The sequence below is a fragment of the Rhineura floridana genome, chromosome 8, assembly GCF_030035675.1.
Source record: "Rhineura floridana isolate rRhiFlo1 chromosome 8, rRhiFlo1.hap2, whole genome shotgun sequence".
Lineage (NCBI taxonomy): Eukaryota > Metazoa > Chordata > Lepidosauria > Squamata > Rhineuridae > Rhineura > Rhineura floridana.
This window is the reverse complement of record NC_084487.1, coordinates 126,132,089-126,158,157: the sequence shown is the minus strand read 5'-3', so window position 1 is coordinate 126,158,157 and position 26,069 is coordinate 126,132,089. Positions and strand designations below refer to the sequence as shown.

Here is a 26,069-nt window from a genome sequence, read left to right as displayed (position 1 = left end):
CCACTTCACTTCTAGCTCTCTGAAACAGAAGAGCTGCATATAATCGAATTCGTACCCTGACTTATATTAGGCCAGTATCCAGAACATTCAGGAGACTTAGAGATGCAATCACAAACATGGTTACCCACCACTGCCACTAATGGAGGGCCAAAGGGAGAGATGAGTGACTTTTCATAAAGCCCAGTTTTCCAATTTGAGTAACTGGAGTGCACATGGTATATACAAAGCAGGAATGGGATGGATTTCTATGTATAGATCTGGAGCAAGGCTTTCACTAGCACAAGCAAAATGCCTTTTTGGCTGTGTTTCACAAGTAATTGGATATTATTTTAAAGACCATGCTCATACAATTATTTCATGTGGCTTTTGTACAAAACACTCAGGAAACAGGCTCTCAACAATACTATTTATATAGCACACTATTTATTTCAATTCTGTTTAGACTTTTCAGTCACTGATCGGTAAAGGGAGCGCTGACGTATTGAGAAAAATAAAAAAGGTCATTATAAATCATCAGATTCTATTAGCCAGCACAATCTCTTTATAATAAAAACAAATGTTTCTTACTTCTGAATCCCAAAGAAATCTTAACTTTCAAAGAGCCTGGTTTTTGCTTTTATGTTTGGAAGTGATAAAATGTGAGGGGGGCTATTGCCATTCAAGAGACTTCAGTAGCATGGTGGGAAATGTGTACTTAACAACAGTGTTTGACAAAGGAAACAGTTTCCTGTTTGGGAATATACAAAGATAGTAAGATGTCTAAGGGCATTTTCAGGGGTGTGTGTGTGTGTGTGTTGCAGGCTGGTTCACACATGCATGCTCTCTACAGGATGACTGCAACATTAAATGATGACTTCTAAAGTATGAATGGGTCATCACAGATCAAGTACCATAGATAGAACTTTCATATCACTCAAATTTAATGGCCCCAACCCCAATTGAAGTGAGTGGCTAAGTCCCAATTAAAACAAATGAGGCTTAAGTTAATTGTGACTAACTTGGCACAGCTTTTTAAGGGGGTCAGTTCAAACAGTCATCTACATGCCATTGGGTGTCAGTAATCCAGTGGTAAATCAAACTGTGTGCATGAGCACATTAACCTGCCCCTTGATTTGCTCTTTCAGTGCATCTGATTCACAGTGTTCTCCCCACACTGGTTTCCTGCTTGTTTGCACTACCATTGAGGACTCATTCTCCCCGATTCCTCAATAATCCTGCTTCTTCTGAAATTTCTTCCTTCAGTTTTAGGTTAAAGCATTGCATTGGAAACCCAGGAGATTCTCACACAGACACATCCTCCAGCCCAATTCATATGCTTTCCTTTAGGAGTGAGAACCAATCCATCTGTTTAGGTCCCACCAAACCACACTGATAACATCTGTCAGCAGGAACCACGTGGGCTAGGTGAATGATGTTACTATTTTCCAAACAAGTAATCACATTTGCGAGTTGCACATGATTCCTGTTCACTGATGTTACTGGGACACAACCCATTCCATGTAGGTAATCTACACATCAGTCCTAAGAGGTAGAAGAATGGGAAGGGAATAAAACACGTGGCCAAACCTTTTGGAAAATGTGCCACAAGTCAAGTCCAGAGAATGAGTGCAAGTCTAGTGTGCACTACAGTACACACGCAGCTGTCCACTCCACAATGCTAGGTAGTTTATTGTAGTTTGCCTCCAGTCTGTTGATCCAGGGAATAGGCAGCAGTGTTAACAGAGCAGAGGCAGGCTGGAGACCCCAGGTCCATGCTCCCTTGCCTGTTCCCCATGTAGCACCTGTGCCCCAGGCTGGCCACTTGTGGAACCGAGTGTTGCTTTTATGGGCTTGGCCTGTGGCTGATGTGGCCTGTCAAAGCTCCTCAGAAATCTGTGGAACAGGGACACTTTCCAACAACTAAGGTTCAGTGTTTATTACCATTGTCTAAACCATGATCATCCGCTTTTTCTGTATGTCCCTCTCATGTCCCAATGGTCTGAGAAGCACCCTTTTTATCTGAATTTTCTGACTATTCAGTATTTTCTGATTACCTTCTAACACCATCCAGATAAAAGAGGCTTTCCTGTATTCCTAAGCACAAACTAGGATTCTTATCTAGAATCCTTCAGAGAATACTCTGCCTGCTCACATCCACATTGTACCCTGATGAACTTGAGCAGCTTTGGCTGAAATCAATGAAAATCCCATCAGAATCTGAGTCGACAGACTCCAAAATTTGGTCCACTATATTCTCAGGGCTGGCTGTAGGGGCTATGGCAATCAAGTCTGAGTCCCTGGCCAGCTCAAATGCCCTGTTTTGGTCATCTCTTGGGTAAAAGAGTCCTTTTTGTTGTTCAGGTGCATTCAGGTTGCTAGGGCACTGCATCGAGCTGGCAGAAAGCCTTTCTGACTCTCCTGGCTGCGAATTCTTCATGGTGACCATGGAGCTCTTTGAGCCATTGTCTGTGATGGTTGTGAGATTGGAGTAGCCCTGCATCTCTGTGCAGGACGTCATTTCAGAAACAGAGTGTCTTCGGATGCCAGTGCCATTGGGGGCTGCACCCTCGGTTTCGTACTCAGCTACTGGGGTCAGCAAAGGATTGTTGTAACTTTTGGATCTCACCACAGGGTTCTTGGCAAGGATGTCCCCCGATTTAGATCGTCGGAAGAAACGTTTTTCTGATAAAAAGCATAGAGACCAATTAAAATCTTTACACTGCACTGCATTTTTCTTGTTGTTATTACTACCATTATTATAATCACCACTATCACAATAGAGCTGTGGCCAAATAGTGGGCTGATTATGTTAAATCAATACAGAAACATCAGGCTTCCTCACCTGTTTCACGTGTACCTATCCTTCCATTCTCCCCTAGCTTTCCCTACATATTCAGACTCCTCTCCTGGCTTTCTCCTCTTTCCTGCTCCCCGTTCCATCCCTCCTTTCCTAAACTAGCCTGACCCATACAAGAGGAACTGCAGGTTCAGGCATTTGGTGTGTGTGATTGGCTGTATGTGCTTGGACAGTTGCCATGCCAGGACCCTGCCTTCTTGCCCTCTGCTTCTTCGACTGTTTCTCCTCAAGTTCTTCTGCTTGCCCCTGTTGGACATAAGCAGCAGCAGCACCCTCTAAGCAGAACAACCTTCTCTCTACCCTGTTCCCCTGCAACATTATGGCTGCATTCAGACATGGGGCTTATTGTGTTAGTTCTACAGATTATAATGGTAGTGCTTCTGTCTCTATTTCTAAGATTCCTTTCACACTGCAGAACCAGGAATCACGGCTTGTTGACCAATACACCGCCATGTTGCGCTAAATGTCTTTCACACTGCTGCAACGAACAACTTGTTTCTATCACTCACCCATTATACACATGCACACTGTAGTTTCCCTATAATTCACTGCACAAGTGTATCTTGACATATCTCCATGCAACCCCTCTTTCACTTCTGACATTTTTGTGGGGTGTGTGTGGAGAACTCCTACCCACGCCTAAGTTGGAATATTGGCAGTTTTTGTGAAGTAAAAAAAAGGGGGGGGAGCGGAAGCAAATTGCATGCTGGGATACTGCACTCAATCTGATCACGTGAGCAACAATAGCAAGACTGCGGGAAAATAACAGCACAAAACTCCCACAATTTACCAGAATTTGGGGTGTGCAAATAGAATTATTTCTGGAATCATTTATCATGGAAACAAGCACTAAACTTTCACTATATTTTGTTATATTTCTGGAACTGGCTTCTACATTGTGTGAAAGACAAAAAAAAAAAAGGTGAAAATTATGAGGTAAGGAACTGTCAGGGAAACAGATTAAGTTGCTATGCCAGCTCTGAGTAGAAGCTTTGTGACCAATGCCAGCACCAACTACCACAACATCCCACAGTGCTTTACAATATCGATTATCTGGACTGAGAGATTACAGATTTTAATCCAATCCATATTATTATGCACAACTTGTTTAACCTTATGATGCATCCATGCCTATAAACATTTATCCACCACATATACAAATGTATACCACTACAAATACATGCTACAGGATAGATTTAAAATGTATATAATTTGGTTTAAAATGTGCAGTTCTAAAGTTCTTGTTTTACAAAGGCATTCATAAATTGCATTCTGTGCTATCAAATAGCAACAGGGTGTACAAAGTAAAACAAAATATTTCCATGAAATAAATATTTCCAGGATAAGCAGAAGTGTGCGCGCTGCCCATATAAAATCAACACTCAAAGGAGCCCTGAAAAAAACATAGGACTGCTTTGGAAATGCAAATAAATGGCTTTATCATCTCTGTCACTTGATTGTCAACACTTGATGACCCTCATGAACTCTCAATTGAAAAGTATCAGAACTGACATTAAGTGAGCTGAAAGGTCTGCCTGCAGTGATTAATCTGTGACGGTGGATTCACACATGCAGACTGTCACTTGATCATACAAACAATGAGGAATGAACATACATGTGTGAATCGACATGATAAAAGTATTCTATTGTACAAGAGTAGCTGGGTATCACTGTGCATTAACTCCTGTCTCTCCAGCACTCCTTCCAAGAGAATCAGGCACATCTTAAAAAGTTAGACTCCTTGATAGTTTTAATTGTAAAGTTACATTTTAGCAAAGTTTATTTTTTTTAGAACCAGGAATATAATTATATCTTTCCCCATAGGAAACAAAAACTTAATGCTCCATTCTGATGGACCATGAAGATTCTGCTAGCTGCTAAAAAAAGTTTATTAAGGTAGTCTTTTCAACAAGCTTACCAACTCAGGATCACCTAACACAGATTAATTAAGCTTAAACTGTTAGGAGAAATGGGTATGTTATCATTTTATAAACTTAACATACATCAGGGGACTATGCGGACTGTTATTAAAAGAAACAAAAAAAGGAGACCTTGCCACACTGAGGTCAGCCTATCTTTTCATCTGTGCTAGGGGATTTTCTGACTTCTATTATCAGCTTCAACTTTAAAAAATAAATACTTATGAGCTCATTCATATTCTTCTATCCTCTTCATCCTTGAAGTAACTTAGATGGGACTGCAGTGGTCTCCTGCCAAGAAATTTATCTTATTCACATCTTTTAAGCTTCAAAGTGCTTGCTAGACTGTTTGGCTGAATGCTGTTTCAGACTGGCCACAAGGTGGCACATTCCAGTTATTTCTCTTTAGGAGGTGGGAGGGTTTTCAAAAAGGATGTAATAATAGAGTAACCAGCAACTTTTCCATAGCCAGGATCCACCTTTACATTTAAGAGTTAACATAATAGCATTAAAAAGGCCTTTTTTTTAAACTTCCTTATGCTTCCTACCTTATGCAGCCTAGCCAGAATGTTGGCTTGATTGTTTTTTGTAAACCACATTGGAATCTATCTTAAGTTCTCCCTCCCTTTCTCTGCTGCGCATGGCTTTTTCTTTTCACCCCATATCCCCTGTCAATCTGTGGCACAGAAGATGGGAAAAATGCAGCAGCACTGCTGGTTTGCAATGTCAGACGTCAGATTGTTAGCCACTTGTAAGTCACAGCCCCAAAATTAAAGACTGCTGTGACAAAGAGATGGGGATAAATAATTTTATATTAATAAAACAGCTTCCCACACTTCTGACTGGGTGCTGTAGGGCACCCAAGCTGAGATCAGGGGAAGCATCTTGGGGAAAGAAAGGTACATATCCTCCAGGATATCCCTGCTTCTCTCTCGCAGCCAACTGGTCTTGCTCTTTATAAGCTGGAAGCATTCTGCATGTTGGTTTTCACATGCTTGTACCAGACAAAACCTGTGTCAGAGGCTCTTTCCTGACATCTATTGAATGTTAGGTCTTGTTTGATATGACGTTCTCCAGCCTCACCTACCACCTCTACAATGTTCCCAGTAAACTGGGAAGGTGACTGGCAAGAAGTTGGTAAACCTCACAGCCTCAGCCTTGGTTCTGGACTAAGTTCACCAAGTGAGATTTACCAAATGCATCTTTTGCTTACCACAGATTAGCTTCATAGTTTCCCAGGAAAGCAGTCACGTGGCATGTAGCTCAGTTTGTCATCCAAGTGAAATCTCCTGGATAAGGTGGTTAAGGAGGGCATTTTAAACAGATGTCTAACTTTAACTTTAGTGGAGTTGTGTAATCCCAGCTAGAATACGTGCATGTTTTATAAACAATACCGGTGTAGTGGTTAAGGTGTTGGACTACGACCTGGAAGACCAGGGTTCGAATCCCCACACAGCAATGAAGCTTACTGGGTGCCCTTGAGCCAGCCACTGCCTCTCAGCCTCATGAAAACCCTGTTCATAGGGTCGCCATAAGTCAGAATCAACTTGAAAGCAGTACATTTACATTTACCACATTTTTAGGGTGCAGAAGACTTTGCTGAACCTACTGTTGTGTAGGGATGGGGTTAGGTAGCTGGATCCTATCTGTTTGAGTTTTAACAGTCTGGCCTTCAGTACCGATCAGTCATTTTTGTTTGTTCCCGCTTGTTTGTGCAATTGCCGCAAAGAAATTGCTAATGAAAATGCTTATGCTGTAGGTACTTGTTCTACTGAATTAAGAATGCATCAGCTTAGAAGAAAGCTGATTGCGAAGATAATAACGTAAAATTTGGAGTGGATTTTTTTATATATTTAATGTGCCGATAATAGCCAAGAAATCAGTGCTGGTCTGAAAACAATGTCGACTGTCAGATTATGTCAAAATCCGGTCATAAATCGGATTTAGCGATTATTTCTCCCCATCCCTACCGTTGTGTCACATAAATGTATTTTAGAAGATCATATCAGTGTTACCTAAAATGCATGAAGAGTGTGTGATAGGCCCATCGCTGGAGTACAAGCCATATGTACCCAAGTAAGGTGAAACAACCTTCTGTAACAAAGCTTCCAGTTTTAAATAGTCTTCAGTCACTCCTTTTGATTCATGGACACTCTGAAAAACACGTGGGTGAAAAAAACATTAATATTAATGCTCCACATTTGTTATTCATCAATGTAAAACAAAGTTGGCATACTTGTCTATGAAATGTAACTGTTGGGCTGACATGCATTGTTTAATTACAGCGTGTGTGTCACATGCTGCAAAGATCAAAGAAGGAACCCTATGAATTATGTTCTGGTTGCCTGTGCTTTTGGGGCAGCTGGAAGGAAGAAGGAAATGCAAACAACTAAAGCTTGGACATACACACAACAGCCCAGAATCAGCCTGGCTTGTGGATACCAGTGAGCCAGTCCCATGTTCTGTGTTATATACAGCTGCACTCCCTACTGGTCTGGGCATCTCTAGCCAAGGTGGTGTGGCAGCATTACAGTGTTGGACAAGGTTGTAAATCTCTGGTCACTTTCTCTCAGCCTAACTTACCTCGCAAGATTGTTGCGAGGGTAAAAAGGGGGAAAGTACCATGTATGCCACTCTGAGCTCCTTGGAGGAAAGGTGGGATATGAATGTATTAAACAAAGAAATGCACAAGAGAGGCCACCACGTTGTAGATAAGCCCTGGTTCCAGCCCTATATTCTCCACTGTGTAGCAGACAGCCCCACATTCAAAACTCTTCCCGCAGTTTGTTCAGAATGCAATGCCCCATTGTGACTCCCACGCATTTATGCGGAATAGGCCAGTCATAGACATACTGCTCTACTGCCATGGACCACAAGGTGTCAGTGCAATACAAGGATTGTCTTTGTGCTGTTTAGGACAAAGTTATAACCTCAGCAATCTTGTTTGCAATCATCAGCAGCTAGAGGAAAGTTTGTTACTGAGTTTCCTTTATTTACGTGGTAACCTATACAAGATGTCCATGCCCAACTATTATGGGTGTCCTTGTGTGAAGGAAGTTGAGAAACAAACTCTTCTAATAAACTAAACAGTTATTTTCCCTGAACTCTACTATTTCATTAACAGGGTTGCAAGCTTTTTACCAGTCCTATTCCTGTGCCTTTGACATGCAGAAATTAAGCTGGCAAACCTTTTCCTGGTCCAGAAATAAGAGGACGGGAAAAGGTTTGTCTGTGTGGGGTCTAACCAGATGAGATGCCCCAAAATCTGTGATTGCATCTCTTGTGTTTTTGTTTTTTTTACAGTTAAAGCAGCTGCAGGGAAGAGGCCCTCAATTTAAATTGGGACTGTTATAGCTGGTATAGCACAGTGGGGAGGAGAGCCTGGCTGGGAGTCTAGTCTGTGAGTTCAAACCCCCGCTCGCGTCTCCTGGGTGTAAAAGGCCAGCTAAAGATCATCCCCACAGTGAGTGGCTCGGGGGTTACATGCCCTGCCACCTGTGCAGCCATGGGCAAGCTACATAGTCCCAAGGAGCCCAGTTGCCCCCCAGCTGGCAGTTGCGGCAAGGAAGGGGCTGGCTTGTGCAGCTGTGGCAAGTTGAGCAGGCCCCAGCCAGCTGCGGAGGACTAGCCTCAGAGGGAGGCAATGGTAAACCCCCTCTGAGTACCGCTTACCATGGAAACCCTATTCATAGGAAAGCCATAAGTCGGGATTGATTTGAAGGTAGTCCATTCCATTCCATTCCAACTCTGGCAGGGTGACTTTAACCCTTTCCCCTGTCCTTTCTTCTTTATTAACCCTCTTCCACCCCCAACTCAGAAGTTGCAATTTGCCCCTGAAGGGAAAACATACAGATGCCATACTGGGTATTTGCACATTTCATGCTGCAGGAGGAATGCCTGTTCCAGCTGGAGGGGGTTGATTGTGATGGGGCAAAGGGCTAACCCTTCCCCTAAAGCACAGCCCAGATCCTACCTCTGCCTCTGCAACTTTTAACTGAAAAATAAACTGCAGGTTGCCCAATTATGGATCTCATGCCATCTCATCTAGCTGTGCCCTTCGGTTCATGTATCAACTTATTATTTAAGGTATAGAAGCAGCGGCAGAACACGTAAAAAAGTGCCAACCTTCTTCATTAACGTATCAGGCAATTTCAGCCACTTGGACCTTGTCCTTGCATTTTTATGCCAGTGAAAGAAGTACAACTATTTAGCCCAAATTCTTGTTCAAAGTCTAACTAAAATCAATCTTTCATTGCCGTTGAAATTTTCTAAATATCCACAATGAAGCTTGTATTCATTTATTTCTTTTCCCATACTGATAGGCTTGTGGGTCCTCTGGACTACCTGGCTCTTGAACTGGCTATTTATTTCCCTTACTTTACTCGGCACTGTCAGTTGTGGGCAATAAATTTGTTCATATTTATGAACCTGTCAGTCTAACAATGTTTCTGAGCAAACTTCAGCCCACGTGTGGCTTGCAAACCAGCTAGTTCCTCCCTTATGTGGCTCTCATTGCATGTTATTGGTTCTGCCTTTTGAGTGGGTGGCATATTTTACCATGGAAAATGGTGCTAGAGTTACTGGGTTTTGTCTGTAGCTAAGCAGCCATCCGCTGTGATGGGACACTTTTTCAGCATATAGAGGCAGAAGCTTGTTATTCCTTTAGTTTTCATAAGAGCCATGACGTCTCTTGTCTTGGCACAATCTACTGCCACAACCACCTGCACAATCTTTCCTGACCAACTATTGTCATAGATCTTCCAGAATTTCCTGGGAAGGGATTGTTCCTTTTGATTTTAAATATGGAAAATATATAGCATAGTTTGTGTATATACATACATAACCACTCCTTGCAAATTATTTTAGAATGCCATTTTATGCTGGCCAATGATGAATATTTCAGTCTAGATTGTAGCAATTCTCAATTAATTATTGCATAACACTGGAGTGCACTGCCACTAAATGAACACTGATTTCTAGTGAATTTCTGTTATCCACTGATGTACAAGTGAGTTAACTATGCATGCACAGAAGGTAGACTGTGGAGCTCCTACCACTGCAGTCAATTATAACCCTCTCCTTCCTTGTCCAGTGGGTTATATGCATCACTGCTATTTCAAGTTGGCACCATAAGTCAATTGGAAGTCTGTTCTCACCTCCTAGGAACATCCAGCTGCATGGGAAGAATGAGCTTCAGGATGCTTCTAGAGTCATTATAGGCAAGTCTTCCACTGACACAAATTCCCTGTCTACTTTGGGGAATGGCTGACATACATGGTGCAGAGGCAGCTTGAGAGAGGAGGATTAGAAATACACCTCTCTCTTTGAGAGCAGCTCTGTGTTCTGAGAAGCAGAATGCAAGATTACAGCCCAGTTCCTTAATTAGTGTGACGGTATTTTTCATTTCCCACTTAAAACAAAATTCCAATAAATTCCATTGAACCATGAACTAGTCCTCTGTACAATTCACGCACTGTGTTGGAATTTATCAGACCAAAACATAAAATAGTGTACATTTGTGATAACAATGATGTTTTGTATTGTGTCTGTCAAAGAAATTCACAGTAACCCTGTGTTTAGTGAGGTGTTTTTCACTCCTCAGTTCGTCCTCGCTGAGTTAGAATTATACACAGATGGGAACTCTTTATCTGCTCTCCTGTCATTGGCTGAGTGTTCCAGTAAAAGGAAGCAGCTGAAATCTGCTAGTAGACTGGTCTAGTGCTTTTGCCTGGAACTCTCTGGCTCTGCCTCACACTAAGCCAGGGCCAGGCAGAAGCTGGTTTAAAGCCCACCGGTGGACCGCTAGTCAATGTCTGGTAGACACCTACCATCTGCTGATTGCTGGGATTCTTGTAAAGTATGCTAAAGAATGCTGGACCTTGATCTGATCCAAGGCAGAAAATGCATATTCATGACCACTTAATGCAGTTTAGTAATGCCTTAATCGTGAAGAGTACCTGGCTATATGTTCTTGCTTTGTACTATTACCTGATGCTGGGGTTCCATCTTTCTAGTGTTATCCAGGCTATACATCTCTAGGGGAGATGCGAAACCATGAAGTTACTTTGCCTGTCTTCCTACAGCAGACTGGGCAGATTTCAGTTACTTTAATCATCAGGTAGTGCAACAGCAGAACCATAACATCTATGTCTGTGGAGGTGTCTACAGCTAAGTCATAAGTCCCCTAATTTGGATGCAGTCAGTAAAGCTTCATTAATCAAATAAAGAATAACAAAGCTAGTAGACCTGATGGGATTCCTGCTGAAGTCTTTAAAGAAGGTGGGCCTGAATTTACATAACTTCATAAGCTCATCGAAAAATCTGGATGAGGGAGGAGATCCCGGAAGACTTTAGGGATGCCATAATTATCACTCTTTTCAAGAAGGGTGATAGAACAGATTGTGGGAACTATTGAGGCATCTTTTTTCTTGCTACTGCAGGTAAAATCCTAACAAGGATCCTTGCAAATTGCCTCCTACCTATCTCAGAAGATATCCTCCCCAAATCCCAAAATGGTTTCCACCCTTCCAGGGGGACAGTGGACATGATCTTCACTGCACGACAGTTTCAAGAAAAATGCCAGGAGCAGAATCGATTTTTATATATGGCATTTATTGATCTGACTAAGGCCTTTGATACTGTGAATCGAACCTCTCTCTCGACCATCCTTCTGAAAACTGGATGCCCTGATAAATTTGTGAATATTTTGTGACTCCTTCATGACAACATGACAGCGACAATTTTGGATAACGATGGCTTTCAGATCGATCCATCCAGAGTTGGATCAGCCATAAAACAGGGATGTTTTAAAACAGGATCGTTCTGACCTTATTTGCTATCTTCATTGCTATGATTCTACACCTTATTGAGGGGAAACGTCTTACTGGTGTGGAAATCATATATCGAACAGAAGGAAAGCTTTTTAATCTCAGTAGGCTGAAAGCAAAAAGTAAGGTAATTACAACCTCTGTCGTAGAACTTCAATATGCCATTGATAATGTAGTCTCTATACATTCAGAGAAAGATCTTCAAACTATCCTAAATGTCTTTGCAGAAGCATATGAAAAGCTTGGGCTCTCTCTTAATATAAAAAGAACCCAAAGAGCTTCATCAACAGGTGCGAACTAGTCCTTCTGTAGCATCATCAATCCAGCTTAATGATGCAATGTTGGAGAACGTTGATCACTTTTCTTATCTTGACAGCCATCTCTCTGTAAAAGCTGACATCAATGCTGAAATCCAACATCGTCTGAGCTCTGTGAGTGCGACATTCTCCTGAATGAAGCGCAGTGTATTGGAGGATCAGGATATTCACAGGGAGACCAAAATGCTTATTTGCAAAGCCATTGTACTACCGACCTTACTGTATGCCTGTGAAACATGGACCATTTATAAACACCACTCCCAACTTCTTGAAAGAGTCCACCAACACTGCCTCCGGAAAATTCTGCAAATTACTTGGGAAGACAGATGGACTAATGTTAGCATTTTGGAAGAAGCAAAGACTACCACCCTAACAAAGATCCTTCAACATCAACTTCGCTGGACTGGCCATGTTGTTCGAATGCCTGATCACCATCTTCCAAAGCAGCTACTTTACTCCCAACTTAAGGATGGAAAACAGAGTATTGGTGGACAGCAAAAGAGGTTTAAAGATGTTCTTAAAGATAATTACCTAAATGTAACATAAGCATCAAGACCTGGGAAGTTTTGGCCCATGAGCGTCCCAATTGGAGGTCAGCTATTATCAAAGGTGCTATGGACTTTGAAGAAGCATGAGTACAGGGCGAAAGGGACAAAAGAGATAAGCGGAAGGCACGACAAGCAAATCCTCATCGCAACTGTCTTCCATCTGGAAACCTATGTCCTCACTGTAGGAGGCTGTGTGGATCTAGAATTGGCCTCCACAGTCACTTACGGACCCACCATTAAAGACCTTATCTTGGAAGACAATCCTACTCAGCCATGAGTGATCGCCAATGAACCTCTTTCCTCACAAGCATGAAAGATCTATCTTGTGTCAGTTCCTCATGGATTCTCTTCTAGATGATCATCCTTCATTGGGTCAGTGAAGCCACCAGCATAGACTTTATCTATGTGCCAACCTTTTCAAGTGACAGTGGCACAGAGAATATCTCATTCACTAGGACATCAAACAACTGTGTCATTTGACTGGCACCTGCAGCGTAAAGCTCTCTCTGTATGAAGTTCCCATCAATCTTGCACATTATTGCTAGGTGGTAACATAGGCTCCTAAGATTAATCACACAGTTATTTTATTATCTATTGATATTTGACAATGTTTTATTGATGGATTCTCTGTTTTTACTGACATATTTCTGTGTATAATGTTGTATGTATATTCTTTTTTATGACATTATGGTATTTTATGTAAACCACATAGGATTTTGCATACTGAGCGATATATAAATATTATTAATGATAATGAATGAATGAATGATATATCTCCCATTGGTAGACAATGAGGATTCTAGTTAGTCACCTCACCCCTGCATTAAGCTTTGCAATCTTAAACCTATGTATTTCTTGTCCTTGTTTCTCTGAGTGTCATCTGTGCCCAGTGTTCCTTCCTGTTTGACTGGTCTTCCTGCTTATGCATATACATTCTGTTAACGCCTGCCTCACCAGTCCTGACATAACTAATGTTACTCAAGTTCTGGTGAGTTTTTTTACACTTTCTAAGAAACTCTTAGGCTTTGTTTGCACTGAGGAAGTAAATCTATTATCTGGCCTCTTCAGACTACAGGTGAGGATGTATGTAACTACTACACGTGGGTTCCTCTACCTGCAACATGAAGTGGCACAGTCCACCAGCAATGCATTCATAATGTGAATCTGCTAATCATACAGCTTTGCTCTAAAACAACTTCCTAGCCTTCTTCAACTTGACTTTCAACATCTGAGCTTGATTGCTAACTACCAGGAAGCCATGCAGAAAGTAAGAGAAAGCTGAAAGCATCTTTAGTAACCCCGTGGGTGTTTTCACAATTCTTGCTCCAATTGGTTTGCAATGCAAAATCTAAATTGGTCAGAAAGTGCATTCACATTCCAAATGCTTCTTTCTCTTCTACATAAATAATGGTCCAATGTTCACATAAATAGTGGAGACAGGCTCAAAGGCAATTACAAATGCCCAGTGTTTTTCATTTGCTCTTTGATGAAGGCCTAACTCTGAAGCTACGTGGAAAGCTTACTTTGAAGGACAAAAGCAAGACTGCATCAAACTTGATCTTCCTCGAGAAAATTGCATATGCCTATCTAATTTCTCTCAAGGTTTCTTACACAAGATATTTCTCAAGTTTTTTGGGGAAAACCCTAATTGTATATATATAGAGAAGAGCATACATGGAAGGCCTGCAAAAAAGTATAACCCGTCTCATGAAGAGTGGAGCACAATGAACTAAAATCTGAAATGAAGTATTCATGGTGATGGAGCGGAAATGCTCCCAAGGATTGTTTGAGCTTTGATGATGGTGGAGAATTGCAAGACCTTTTGTGGGATGGTGATTTTACCTTTTCACACATGCAAGCCATGTGTCATCAAGGCATTAAGATGCATATGTGAACTATCCTATTGATTTTAGACATCTGCATGCAAAGCAGATGCTCTGCTGCTATTACCAGATGTCATAATAATTCACTAATGGGTGTGTATGGATGCAGACATCAGGAATTCTGTTTTCCAAATTGCAATTTTCTGCTGAAGATGGTGTCTTGTGAGTTGTGATCTAAACATGTAGGGAGGCATGAAACTGTACAATCTCCAGAATGCCCAAGGATAATTGCTGGTTTTAAAGTGTCCTTGTTTCAAATCTCAGTGCATGGGGTAACACAGCACATAAGGGAAATAGCTAGTTTTTTTCTACCCAGGGTGGAAGAATCTGAAGTAGAGGACATAAGCTCCTGAGATAATGGTTAGTAATGGTGCATGGTTCCCTGCATCTCTGGACCTGCTCCTGCTCTCCAAAGTTTCCCTGAACAGAAAACAACCACGCATCTTGTGGCACTTTAAAGACTACCACATTTATCGTGGCATAAGCTTTCATGGGCTGCAGTCCACTTCTTCACATGCATGAAGGGTAATCCTGACTTGTAGGAACCTATATAAATGATAACTCAGGATAGCACCTCATGCATCTGTTGTTCTTGCGGGAAGAGACTAGCATAGCTATATTTCCTGGATGAGGGCGGGAGCCTTGTAGTGTGTGTTCACATACTCATGCGGTGGCATGGCGAGAAGTAGCAGTAGAACCTGCCTTTTATCAATGATGATTTTAATGGATACCTGTTACATCACCTATCCATTAAATTCACGCACAAGTAGCAGGAATTGAGGGATTAGATCAGGTTTGTAAATAGCAACTTGCCTGGTTGAATGTGGCAAGTAAGAATCACCTCCAAGTGAGCAGAGGGGAAAGTTGTAGCTACACAAGCGCAATCAAGAACACATCTGTATCTTCAGTAACTGAAGTGTTGTGTGAGTGAGACTGCCCTCACATCCCAGAAAAATGTCTGTACGAAGCCTTAGGGATGCCTGCAGAGATTGTTTTAAAAGTGACAGTTTGGTCCACCTTACTTCAGCAAATATTTTCCCGCTTTAATGTTTATTGATTGCTTCACACAATGTGGCAACAGACTTGTGGGTGATAAGGAGCTGTAACAAGAGCTTTAAATGTGCAATGAAAACACTGACATACTGTTTATAACCTTTCAGAATGATGATTCATTTACTGACGCTCCATTTTTTAAAATAACACAACATAACATTGCTGTGGCATAGAGGAATGATAAAAAAAGTCTTGTTATTGACTATGGCATTGAATGATCTTTCTGATGAGGTGCACCTGGTGCCAACACTCTTATCTTTTTGGCACCAGGTCAAGACTTTCCTCTTTTACCAGGTATTTTAGCATGTGTTTTAAATTGTTTTTAAAAGATGTGTTTTTAAATTTGTATATTGGTTTTAATATTTTTAGTTACTGTAAACCGCCCAGAGAGCTTCGGCTATGGGGCGGTATATAAGTACAATAAATAAAATAAATATACACCCGTCTCCCCAAAATATATAAGCTGATGTTTTGCCAGAGTTAGCACTTGCCAGGGCTCAGATTTTAACTAGAAATCTGTGGATTTTAGCAGTTTCATGCTCAGGGTCTCAAGGGTGAGAAGGAGTTAAATCATTATTCCAAAATTGAAAGTGCTGACTCACGAAGTCATTGGAAGTGCAGGCCTTTGCTAGAGACAGTTCTATGATCTGATCAGCTCTGAGGTGGGAGGCTTGGCAACTATAGAAGGCAGGGCTCACCTGTTTGTGCTATCTGCAGCCAATTGCTCTGCAATTTGCTTTATTAGTAGGGAAGTAGGGATGGGACCTATTGTCCTGTGCCAGTTTGAAAACATTCTATCCAAGTTCATCTGTTAGCTGCACCTTTACTGATCCATGTGTTTTTTTGGCTCAAAAAATGTAGTATTAATATCTATATTTTAAAGGAAATATCAATAAATTATCAAACTTTATATTTCAGTGGCACTTTTTTTAAAAAAAAAAGTCCATTTCCAAAATTAGCCACAGAGATTTGCTACAGTAAAATCTGATCCTCAATTATAGAGAATAAGCAAATTAATGGAAAATTTGGTACCAAATCTGAATGGGTGGCATTAGCACATCCCTATAGGGCAGTCAATGACATTTTGGTGCCTGAGACAAAAAATCTAACTGACACCTCTACAGACATACTAATATATGAAAATATAAACCATTTATTACCAGATCAGCCCATTAGTCCATTTAGCTCAGGACTGCTTCTTCTGATAAGCAGTAGCTCTTTGTTTTGTTAAAGACCATTTGTATTTTGCCTTCACATACACACACATAGAGAGCCAGTGTGGTGGTAGTGGTTAGAGTGTTGGACTACGACCTGGGAGAGCAGGGTCCAAATCCCCACACAGCCATGAAGCTCACTCGGTGACCTTGGGCCATTCACTGCCTCTCAGCCTCAGAGGAAGGCAATGGTAAAACCACCTCTGAATACCACTTACCATGGCAACCCTAATCAGAGGGTCGCCGTAAGTCGGGATCGACTTGAAGGTCGTCCATTTTTTTACACACACATGGTGGCTTACATAAAAGTATAACAGCATGAAAGTGAGTGGGACAGATTTTTAAAAAAGAGAGTCAAGATAAAACCTTTAGAGGCTAATGGAAAGTTCATCTAAAACAAAATGTCTCAGGATGAAGATTTTGCCAACCCTTTCTGTCAAAGACTCTTAGCTGGGATGCCAGGGACTGAGCCTAGGACCTTCTGCACACAAGCCATGTGCCCTGCCATTGATCTATGGCTCTTTCTGTAGAAGTTGCTTTACACCAAGTCAGACCACTGGGCTACATAACCCAGGACAATCTTCTTTACACCTGAGCTTAGGCCCTCCTCTATTAACATGGGGCACAATCTTGGAAGTTCTCTTGTGCAAGTTCCACTAAAACAGAAGTGTGCAAAAGATCTTCCTGATAGCTTGCTGTGCCCCATCGGGCCGTATCTACCTGTGCCCTACTCAGAAGTCTTTTATTGTATCTTGAGGTAACTCCATTATCTGGTCTCATAGTAGGATCATGCCTATTTATTAGTTCTTATTTGTGACATACCTATGATCTGGATTGTATATGGCTGGAACTGCTTGGTGGCAGGGAGACTGTAAGAATGTCCATGAGTGGTACATCTTAGGTGAACGATGAGATCTGAAGTACCCAACTCTACTCCCTAACCAAGCCTTAACAGCCATGACATCCTCATTAAGAATAAACAAAGCTATGTTAGAAGGCATGAACCTTAGAAAGCACATTTTGTTTAATTCACAAGCTTATATACTTCTGCATATCTAGCGAGTCCCTCAAGTATGCAGAGGACATTCCCTTATTTTTGGGTGGGTTCATTTTACTTACATACTAAAAAGCGCTTAGCCACCTGTGTTTGCTGTTTAGAAAGAACTATTTTTATGCAACTATATTTAAATCTTGAATGTTACTATGATCAAGATGTAAGTAGGAGGGGGAGGGATTGGTGAGAAGTCTACATTAAACAGTTAAAGTTGGTTTATTTATGTTTCTTTGAAGACATCCTAGGCAGTACTTTTGAATATCTGCTGACTTGACTACTGTCGAGCACTTGTGAGGATAAAACCCACACGCATACCCAGACCGCCTTTCACACCTATGTTTCCTCACTAAAACATTAATGAACTTTTTGTTTTGATGGATTTCAGTTTTCAAAGACCTTCCACAGCCTTATCCTCTGTGAAGAACTAATTCAGGTTTTTCATGCTTTTGAAGCATGATTAAATAAATTGATAGGAGACTTCTATAAGGCTATAAAGAGCAACTTTTTTGCCATCTTAATAATTAGGCCAGTGCCTTTGAAGTTAATACTATCAGTTTTTATTATGAATTTAATGACATTTGCTAAAGGTAAACTCTCATATATCACACAGAAGTCAGAGTGCTTTTTAACACAGGGGTTCCCAAACTGTGGCCCATGGACCACCAGTGGTCGACGAGCTTCATGCAGATGGTCTGTGGCACATCTGCATTAAATATTCATATTAATTTTTATTGTATTTTATTGCTTCTTTTATTTCTTATATTGTATGACAATTTGAATTCTATCAAAATACGGTTAAAAATCATACTGCACCTAGCACAGCACAGCACAATTGCTACAACAGGAAGAAAAAGAATTAAGTGGTCCACCAAGACACCCAGTAATTTGCAAGTGGTCTGTGGGGGGGGGGAAGGTTGGACCCAGTAAATATATATGATACAAGTATTATTGTACACTTCCATTATTATACATTTCCATTGTGAAGAGTCTGAAAATACACCTTGACATATTCATCTTTAGTTTGTGGCTTCACAGGAAAGCTCCATTTTGGAACCATGAGAGAGGAAACAACTGCCTTGAGAAGTTGTCAACTCGGTACTCATAGTTACAAACTCAACCCTATTTTCTAGAAATGAGTTCAGGATTAGAATATTAAATAGTTTTTCTTATCATACAGCTGGCACTCTCCACCCTCTTTCTTTAAAGCCACAAAACTGCCTGTGCTGTCAGGGGACGTCCATGGTTGACTAGAGCTGGAAGTTGCCCTTGGAAGTGGAATCCCTTCCAGCTTGACCTTGTCCTATCCTGAGCTGTACCTGGCTCACTTCCAGGCATTCATAATGCAGGATTCTTTCATTTTGTTACAATGCAAATAGAGCTTCTAGTGTTGTCCAAGCGCATTATCTATAATCAGGCTCTACTGTAATTAGCTTTTGCCACTCTACCTCTGTGAAGCTTCAGTGATGACAGCATTACTGAAAGGATTTTCAACCCTCATTGGCCTAATGGGGAAGAAATTTAGCTTGAGTGTTCTGCCTTCATTCATGCCGAGTTACACAAACAGCCTTTGCTACTTAATACGACGCAGTTTACATAGGAGAGCATTAAAAGAAAAAGAACTCCAATGTACAGCCTGAAATGGCACAAAACATTTGACTACTTCAGCAGTCAACCCCACCTCATTCTGTTGCACATGTAGACCAGAACACCCTTTCACAAAAAGGTTATTATTATTGTAAGTCTCCGGAAACTTTGGCTAAGATAGAATTGTGAACCTAAATTTTATTTTCATTAGGATTTACAGAAGAGCTAAGAGTCACTAAGGTGGTTTTCTTCATTCTTGCACCTTATAGCACAGCATGGAACATGGTTGTGGCAGCTGCTGACATGACAATTCCCCCTCAAAGTCATATAAAACTTTTGATGTGGTTTCCTTTCTATTGCAGCTTTCAAAGTATTCAAACTAGCCACCCACATCTGTTTTTAAAGTACAAACCTACTGTACAAACAACTGCAGAGCCTAATGTTGGTTGTAATTAAATTCTCCTCTCACCAGGCAAGATGATAGCAGATGACTAGCTCAGTTACTGGATATACATGCCATTATGGTAAGTCACCTGTACCACTTTTTTTTTTAAACTAAAGGCAAATGAAGTGAAGAAACAAAAGATCATGGCCTTCCTATAACCAGCTGGTGTCCTTTAATCTAGGGGCCCTGAATGGTCAGTTTCTATATTCCAGGGGGTCTCTGAATTCTCCAGAAAGTGGTTTGTAAGACAAGTGTATTTTGCTGCACAAACTACCTCCCCCACCCCACTGATTGGTCTGCTTCTACAATAATGTAGTAAGGGATTCACAATTATTAAGCCCATTCACTTGAGTACTGACCAAAGCATTATATAAATAAGCCCAGGGATGTAAGATGAAGGTGCGGAATCTTTGTATTTTTCCTTAAATTGAATTATTATCACATCTTGTTTAAACATTTGGTAGATTAAATTGCTCCAGGGGTGCTGGATCTAGCTGTACAAGCTCAACATTTTGTAAAACAGTTTTTTGGTTTCACCTTGTGCTTTTGTAAGATTATAAAGTCACTTTGATAAAAAGCCTTCATCCTCACTAACTGCCTCTCTTAGCCTTAGAGAGGACAAGCTGGACAATCAGGAGATAATATGTATCAGTCTATAAGAAAACAAATGCCTTCAAGCCACAGAGTTCTCTTTAAAATACGTGTGGCATTTTAGTCCCAAGAAGCAGTGGTTGTTTTGTTCTAGTGCAAATCACTCACTTCTTTACTAGGTGGCTGGAGGCAAGTTAGCATTAGGAATATTCCAAAAATGAGTGCATTCTAAAGATATAAACAGAACAGGGATTTCTATTCCGAGGAACATTATATTGTCTGGGACTATTCTCTTTTTGGTCTATTTTATTTTGACGAATCTGCTTCTTCACGACGTCACTAACTGTTTTGATGCTGGGAACTAAATTTGTTTTGTATTCTTGAACATAGAGAGATAAGGCAGGCTGCTCTGTTTATACTGTGATGTCATCAAGCCTGGAATATTAACCCAATTGTTGCTGAAATAAGAAGTGGTTCTTCTTTATTTTTGTTTTGTTTTGTTTTCGTGGTTTTAAAAATGGCAATCAAGAAAGTGGCTGAGAATCTGGAAGTAATTATGTTTCAGAAAATAATGGATGAGATTGAGATAACGAAACAAACCCTGCGACAGGGCAGTAAGGAGCTGAAAATTGAACTGAGCAAAATGACGCAGGAGCTTAAAGAAATAGGGGATCCTGTGAGAGAGGAGAATGAGATCAGAGATGAGAAAAGAAAAAATAAAGGGAAGATACAAGCCCTGGAGATTGGAATAAATGTGGAATTGGAAAAAGATCTGGAGTTTATGGATATTAGAAATAAAATCTACTGTTTGGAATTTAACGTTATCTCTGAAGAAATTAATGAAGATATTAGAGATAAAGTTATCAATGGCTTGGATAATCTTCTGGACTGGAATGACGTGATGGAGCTTGATACAGAGAAAATATATGGAATTAACTGCAGCCATGTGACAATGGAAAAACTCTCAAGAGATGAGCCAGTGCATTTTGTAAAAAAGAAGAACAGAGATACGACTTTACAACAATATTTCAGCAACTTATTCAGAATTGATGGCAAGAAAATATTTGGGATAGAGGAAATTCCCATCAGACTCTTATTATATGACTATGGTTATGACAGCAAGATTATTATGGAATACTGATAATGGAAGATTGGACACTGAAATTACTGGACTTAACAGGACTATTGAAGATGGAAGATGGAATTAATATGGATAATGGAATAATGGCTATTGAAATTATTGGACCTAACAGATTTTGATGAGATGGATTAATCGATATGTTTATTTGGACTATGGTTATGACAATAAGATTATTATTATTATTAACGAGATGGATTAATCGACATGTTTATTAGGAGAAAAATTGATAGATATATTTCTTAAAGAATTGAAACCTCTCTTTGACTTTTTGTGGAAAGAATAAAGTAATGTTTATGAGATTTGATGATTAATTAAGATAACTACTGGAGGAAAGTGATTTTATAATATAATTTAAGAGACAGGATTGTTATATATTGTAGACCTATAACTGATTTGATCTGCGACAAATGGGAACTCAACATTTTATTTTTTTGTTTAATCATTTTTGTTTTGTTTTGTTTTTTGTCTTTGAATGTTTTATGATTTTGTTTTGTATGTTTTATGAAAATTTGAATAAAAATTATTGTAAAAAAAAAAAAAAAGGAATATTCCAAAAATGCAGTGTGTAAATGAAACACAAACATGCATGTTTGGAACGAAGCGTATCACACAAATTCACACATCAGAAAACCAGGGTTGCCTGCAGCCCCTCTCAAGTGCACACTTGGTTGTAAAACCCAGCCTTGTTGCCAAGTAGTGTGTGGAAAGGTCCTTTGCCTCAGAAATACTTGCACTTTGGGGATAACAATAATAATGGCACATCTCAGTAAAAACAGTTATGTGAAGCAGTGTATTAATTATTATTATTTATTATAATTTTTACTGTCTGCTGTGGCCTCAACCTCTCCTGCTTTGTGTAAATACTGTAGTTACACACACAATTTGGAATTACGTTTTCACTTGCCAGTGCCACTTCACTAAACAAGATTTAAAGAATCTGTCTGAGAAAAAGGTGGATTTGGCAGTGAGTATGCCGTTAAAATGCCTGTTTCCTTTACTCATTAGAACTCATTGTGCTCAGAAAGGGGCTCACCTGAAAGAATGGCCATGATCCAGCCAAAGCAAAGCACCCTCAAATCTCATTAATTTAACTGGAAGAGTTAAGGATGGGCTTCACTCTCTGCCATTAACTCAAAAGGACACCAAAGTGCTTATCTGGCTGGATTGCACCTACTTTAAACAGTAGTTGTTTTCAGTTTACTGAAATGTTCCAAAAATAGCAGCTATCCAGTTTTACAAATAAATAAATGAAGTGAGAATGATGAAGCAATGAGGTACAGTGAAAGGTAGTCTTGATCACAAAAGTATACTATAGTAATCTTGACCATAAAAGCCATTAGCTCAATTCTGCACACATACTTAAGTATGTAATTTATAGCATAGGGCATCCCAAGAAGAACCCCCCCAACCAACTTTTTCTGTTTACAAAACCTTTCCTTCTCTGATCGCCTAACAGTAATTCTAACTCACCACAGACAACCAAATAAATTGATATTGACAATGTCGTGCTTCAGAGAGTCATAATTACACTTTGTCCTGAGAAACAACATATATAGAGAGTAAAAATGCAGGAACGTTCCTAGTCTGCATGACATTCTTTTACATGAATGGTTATGTTGCTACATGGAGAGTCAGCAAATGCCTTCAAGTGGTATCAATCAACCTACAGCCTCCAACATGAGTAATTGCTTTTGAATGGCACATCATGCCAAAGTCGTGCACTGATACAGATTTATGTATCCAGAAAAATCCATACCTGTAGGATAAGCAACATCTGAATAATGGAAGGAGGAACCCTTGCTCGGGAACGGGATAAAGCATCTTCCAATTTAATATTGAGAGTTATAATATTCCTGAAGTGTAACAGAGATAGTTGGCGGACAGAGGGTTCCTTTCCCTAAACAAAGAAACACAGATTTTAAACCATTATTTGCTTTCAGTTAAGCATGCTCAAATCCCACTGATTTAAATAGAAGATCGTTAAATGCATGCTTAATCCCAATGAAATCAGTAGGATTCAAAATTGGTTAACCCTAAGTAGTCCATACCCCCAGCTCTGTTTTTCTGCTGCAGATTGTATGTGTTTGGACTAGGGCTTTCCTTTTATTAGATGCATTTGCTAGCATTTTATTTACTGTCCATTTGTTAACATCTCAAATCTTTATAAGGTGGGATAGCCAAAACAGGATATAGTATAACATCCTGAATGCAGTGTAACAATCTTTTAAACCATAAGTCGCAACATTTAATCTGATTTACATCCCAACTCATTTTACATTAAATTTAAGAAACAGAAGAGTTTTTCAAATGGTATTTGTAGTGTAACAATTTTGAACCCCCTAAAATCAGTCTCAGCATTATGGAACAAAAGGTTCCTGTAAAATCAAGACAAAATGGAGCTTCATAAGCTGAAGAAAAACAAACAGAATTTGTCTCGATGATACCCAAATAAATGTCAAAAAATTATGTTACTTTGGTATTTACTTTGGTTGAAAATAATTTTGGTTCAAATGGTTTATTTCTGCATATATGTTTTACAATGTGAAAATTAATGCAAATGAGATTTAAAATAGGAATATCGGTGATATTTATTCTATTTATACTTTGCACTTTTTTGGGGAGGTGTTTCATATGAATAATGCAGCAAATCTCCCCCTTCTTTGAGATAAACCACATAATCTGAAATCTGAATATACTGCATAGTTAAGGGAAATCATGACTTGTTCCTAATTCCTTAATAGTTAGCAAGTCAAGTTGCCAGCTACATATTTTGTTAGTAAAATTAGCCATTTTGATAAAAGGGATACCTTTCTGTTCATTGCCCCGTCCCAAGCTGAAGCAAGCATGACCTATGTCTCTGAGAGAAGCTGTAATTTTGATTAGGGGCAGAGAAAGAAACAGAGAGCTCACTCTGAGCTCTGGAAAGTACCTTATTTGCAGTGTGTATGCCTCTCTGGCAATCTGTTGTGAGGGAGTAGATTTTGCCACTGCAGTGTCTGAGCTGTTTGCCTTCAATTATGATCAACCTTTATATTTAAATAAACCCAAATATTATAAAATGTCCTGTGTTCCCAGTGACCTTTTCATTCAAAGGAAACCAAACTGGATAATCTAAACATATACTCGCAGTGCCTTCTTCCATATGTTTGTCCCCATAAGATAATTGGGAGAAGGCTCTATTGCAGGTACTTCCTCAACCTCACCGACTGAAACACTGACCTGACTCAGGGTCTTTTTGGTAATAGCCCCCTCCTTAAGAAACTTCCTTCCAAGAAGATCAGACTTCCTGCATGCATTTAGGACACAGGTGAGAGACCTTTGGCACAAGGGCTGAATGTGGTCTTCCAGGTATATCTGTCCAGCCCTTGGAGCTCTTCATAGGCCACATCCCTCCCCCAGGACACAGCCCTTATGAACTAAGCTCTACACCCCATCTTGAGTGCTTTTGCCTAACTAGAATGTGTAAGTAAGTAAGATCTTTACTACGGTCCAAGACCAGCAATAACTGGAATGTGTTATGCTGTGATAATGTCTCTTGCCTATCTGAAGAGGTGCATGTGTTTAGAAACCTCTGGTTTTAGTATAGCTGGAATGTCACCTACATCTGTTGCTCTGTCCACTTTGCTTCTGATCTTCCAACTTTTTTCTGGTTCAACCACCAGGTGGCTGAAAATGGTTCCCCATCTGATTCAGCAGATAAAAAACCTTCTTTTTAAAAGAAGAACAAGGAGAAGGGTGAGGGTATTTTCTGATTAATTTCAGTATATAAGGTGGTCTGCAACTATTTATTGTTGGGTTTGTTCTGTGGTTTTGCTATTTTGTTGCTATTGTCTTCAACTGCATCTTCCAGGTTGCTGTATTTTAAACAGTGGTTTTATTCTTGTTTATTTTTGTAATAACAAAAGCCATTTTGGGAACTAGTTCTGTTAAGAATATAAAAAATAAATAAATATAGTATAAATTATATAAGAATATAAATCATAATAAATATTTGTTTTTCAGTGGAATGTGGTGAGGCTATTGGAAGTACAACAGAAGTATTTTGGAGCCCACCCAAACAGAGAAAATCTAAATTAGTGTTCTGGCTGAGGAATCACTGAACAATCCTTAGTAATTGATTTTCTGGCAGAGTTCTGTAGCAAGCATAGAATTTTTCTGCCATTGTAGTGTTCTGGCTCTTTTTATATGGAGATAGAGGCTTATCAAAATATTAATCTCAGTAGTGACGTTAACCCGCATTTCTTAGAACATTGTTTTTATGTATTTTTTTTGTTCTCAAACCTTTATATAGTCGCAAACTTCTTTGAAACCGCTCTCAGTTTCAAAAGCGGCTTGTCATAGCCATGTGGCTGCTGAATGGTGGTGTAGAAAGCTAATCTTGAAAACTCACAACTCCAAATAGCTCTTGTAAATGCAAAATAAACTGTTATGATTCTTTGTATCCTGGCCAGTATTTGAAGGTACTGAACACATCTAGGCAGGGACAATGGTGGGATATTTTGAAAGTCAAAGCTATAATTTCTACTGACAAATGTTAGCACCATGCTATGAAGAGAGACACAGCTACACAGGCAATTCTCTGTAATGAAAATTTCCCCCACTATGTGTTTTGCTGAAGTACTTCCTCATCTGAGGAAGCATATGCTGGTCCCGCTGG

At 39.9% G+C, this 26,069-nt stretch overlaps 1 protein-coding gene across 8 annotated transcripts in view; it reads right to left on the bottom strand.

The window, feature by feature from the left end:
- Positions 1-406: 406 nt before the first annotated feature.
- The window catches only part of PRR5 (proline rich 5), a 114,342-nt gene continuing 88,679 nt past the window's right edge, over positions 407-26,069 (bottom strand). For 7 of the 8 annotated variants that reach the window (XM_061582396.1, XM_061582395.1, XM_061582393.1 and 4 more), the window contains 3 exons: positions 23,169-23,309; positions 6,771-6,909; positions 407-2,661 (listed from right to left, as the gene is read on the bottom strand). In XM_061582396.1, coding sequence (XP_061438380.1) covers positions 2,108-2,661; positions 6,771-6,909; positions 23,169-23,309 — 834 coding nt within the window. In that variant the 3' untranslated portion in view covers positions 407-2,107. Of the gene's footprint in view, positions 2,662-6,770; positions 6,910-23,168; positions 23,310-24,341; positions 24,439-26,069 lie in introns of all 8 variants that reach the window. The other variant, XM_061582399.1, reaches the window with a different exon arrangement.